General features: G+C 50.6%; 1 protein-coding gene across 1 annotated transcript; it reads right to left on the bottom strand.

Moving 5' to 3' along the window:
- Positions 1 to 1,319: 1,319 nt before the first annotated feature.
- Positions 1,320 to 2,424, bottom strand: LOC128776077 (coiled-coil domain-containing protein 71L-like). The gene has a single exon (XM_053899185.1). It carries the CDS (start codon positions 2,336 to 2,338, stop codon positions 1,394 to 1,396), a length of 945 nt encoding a protein of 314 aa, XP_053755160.1. The 5' UTR covers positions 2,339 to 2,424; the 3' UTR covers positions 1,320 to 1,393.
- Between the last annotated feature and the right edge of the window lie 317 nt (positions 2,425 to 2,741).

The following is a 2,741-nucleotide window of genomic DNA, read 5'->3' as shown; positions in this document are numbered from 1 at the left end:
TCTGTGTGGCTCTCCTGTTTGATCCCTGTGGTCTTTGATTGTCAAACAAAAGACCAATACCTGTTAACATAACTGTGCATGGACATAAGATAATAAAGGAAAGTCCTGGAGCAAAACTGTTAACCAACTGCCATGATATTGATAAGAGTAATGCATGGTAATGTGGATATTTCCTGTTATCCAACAACGACAAAAACAAGTGAGGAAAATCTATTTTGCCCAAAGATAACCTCAACCAGTTATTTGGTGCCAAAAAAAAATGTACCACCGCTCTAGATCAGTAATACTTCAGAGAATTCCAACGGCTATTATGTATGCAGGTTTAGTCACCACACTTACCCATACTCATTTACACTATGTGATTTCTATTTTAAAATAAATTATCCTGGAAAGATTCCCAGATCAGTATGTGAGATTGGTACAAGGCCAAGTCATTTCCGAGTGGAATCCATCCATGTCCATAACCAGCACCAGTTTTTTATTCATTTATTTTTTGAAATTCACTCATTGGTTTGTAATAGAAACCGTGTGGTTTCTCAATGCACTTTCAATTTTACCCACTTATAAAGAATTTCCCAAGTTAATTTTACTAAACAAAACCTTCCAAGTGTCTACCATTTCCTTTAGGAGCTCAGTAAACATAAACATTACATTTCAGTATAAAATCTTTAGAAACGTCTTAAGAATGTGTACACAGTTGAACTTTGAATCTTTTGGTTTGTAATCACCGAGCCCATGACATTCAAAGCCATACAAATCCTTACATTATTAACAGTGATACGGTTGAATTTCTTACACAATATCCTTGGTCAAAGCTTTGGAATGAGTTAAAACTCAGAAAGGTGTGGGATTGAGAATACCCACTATTGCAATTGGTATTGAGAATACCAACTATTACAACAACTTTCCACACATATTCGATCTTCCACACATATTCCACAGAATATATGGAATATTCCACACATATTCGTCCAGAAAGAGTGGCAGTCAAAAAAGGAAAGAAAGAAAGAAAGAAAGAAAGAAAGAGAGAGAGAGAGAGAGAGAGAGAGAGAGAGAGAGAGAGGAAGAAAGAAAGAAAGAAAGAAAGAAAGAAAGAAAGAAAGAAAGAAAGAAAGAAAGAAAGAAAGAAAGAAAGAAAGAAAGAAAGAAAGAAAGAAAGAAAGAAAGAAAGAAAGAAAGAAAGAAAGAAAGAAAGAAAGAAAGAACAAACAAATGGGGCGGGAGGAGCCGGGAGGTGGGTGAACAGCAAGGAAATTCTATCTTTATTACACAAGCATGGAACCAAATTCCTTTGGAGGGGTTGGGGGTGGAAGTCTGACGACTTCAGACCAACGAGGGAACAAGAGAGCACATGGATCTGCCCCTACAGTCCTGGAGACATCTCAATCTGGGGTTAGGAAGAAAGGGGACCTCCCTTGCGGTCCAGGGGTCTCCTCCCTCCGCAGACCCGGTGCTGGGAGGCAGCAGAGGGCACAGCTGCCCCGGAGTCCCAAAAGGCGGCGCCGCATCCCTGGGGCGCTGGCCTGGACCATCTGGTGCTTCTTCGCCCATAAAGTACACTAGGGGACGCGGTCCCGGCTGTCCCTGGTTCATCCCTCCAGGCACAACCCGTCCCGGGGCTGAGAGGTCGCGCGGCGGTGGCCTGCATCTCACGCCCAGGCACTGGGAAGCGGCGGAGTCTCACCACGGGTTCCAGGTTCACTCCCAGGACTTGGCGCGCCTGGCGCCGCGCTTCTGCCAGGCTGCGCTCGACCCACACGTCGCCCGCTACGCGAATGGTGGGGAAGGTGGTCAACGTCGGGGTGGCCGCCCTCCCACTCTCCTCCAGGGTGCGGCCCCTGGAGCAGGGCCCGGGTGCCGCGGGCTTACGGGGGCTGCTGTCCTCGCGGGACGGTGGCGGCGGGGGCGGCACCTTCCTCTGGCCGACCGCCACCGTCCGGGCTCCGTGGCGCCTCCGCCTGGCAGCTGGCCGGCGTGTGTGGAGGCGGGCCTCGGGGGGCTGGTGCCGGGGGTCCGGGACCAGGGCCAGGAGGGAGGAGTAGCCGTAGACGTCCTTCCTGCGCAGGATGTGGGGGGAGAACTGGTGCTTGAGGCTGCAGAGGTAGCTCCAGAGCTCCGCGTCTGAGCTCATGAACTCCGTGCTGCCAGGCAGGAATAGCTTGAAAGCGTCGATCAGCGCCTTGGTGCTGTTGGCCAGCGACAGTCGCGATGGTTGCCACCGCATGTACACCACCTTCTCTTCAGGCGCCTCCAGCGCGGCCCCTCCTGCAGCGCTAGAGGCTCCTCCCCCGGCGGCCGGGGCCAGGGCCTCCCTGGGCCAGCGCCGCCTCCTCTTCATGCTGCTCAGGATGTGAGGCCACTAGGGGCCGCCCGCGCTTGCCAGGTCTCGCGGCCGCCGCAGGGCCCTGATGAATTTCCTACCATGAAGCCAAATCAGGCGGCAGGCTGTGAGAGTTACACCGCAGTTGCTAGGAGACCAGGCGCTTTGTGAGGTCACAATGTCTGCACATCTTATCACGGTGGGCTGCCCAAAGCTGCCTTAGGTTTGGCTGTGTTTAAGATTATGCCCTTGAGAAAGACCTGCACGTAATCTTACCTGAGAAGGCCCATAATTCTTCACGAGTTCAAGAGGGTTGTCTTAGAGGTGAATGCACAGGTGCTTCAGCCTCCATTAATTCCATCTAACATGAAATGACACTTAGCGGTGGACAGTACACACAACTTGCAATCAAACATGACTC

The sequence above is a fragment of the Panthera pardus genome, unplaced genomic scaffold (assembly GCF_024362965.1).
Source record: "Panthera pardus isolate Hobbes unplaced genomic scaffold, ASM2436296v1 HiC_scaffold_119, whole genome shotgun sequence".
Classification (NCBI taxonomy): Eukaryota; Metazoa; Chordata; class Mammalia; order Carnivora; family Felidae; genus Panthera; species Panthera pardus.
This window is presented reverse-complemented; position numbering and strand designations above follow the sequence as displayed.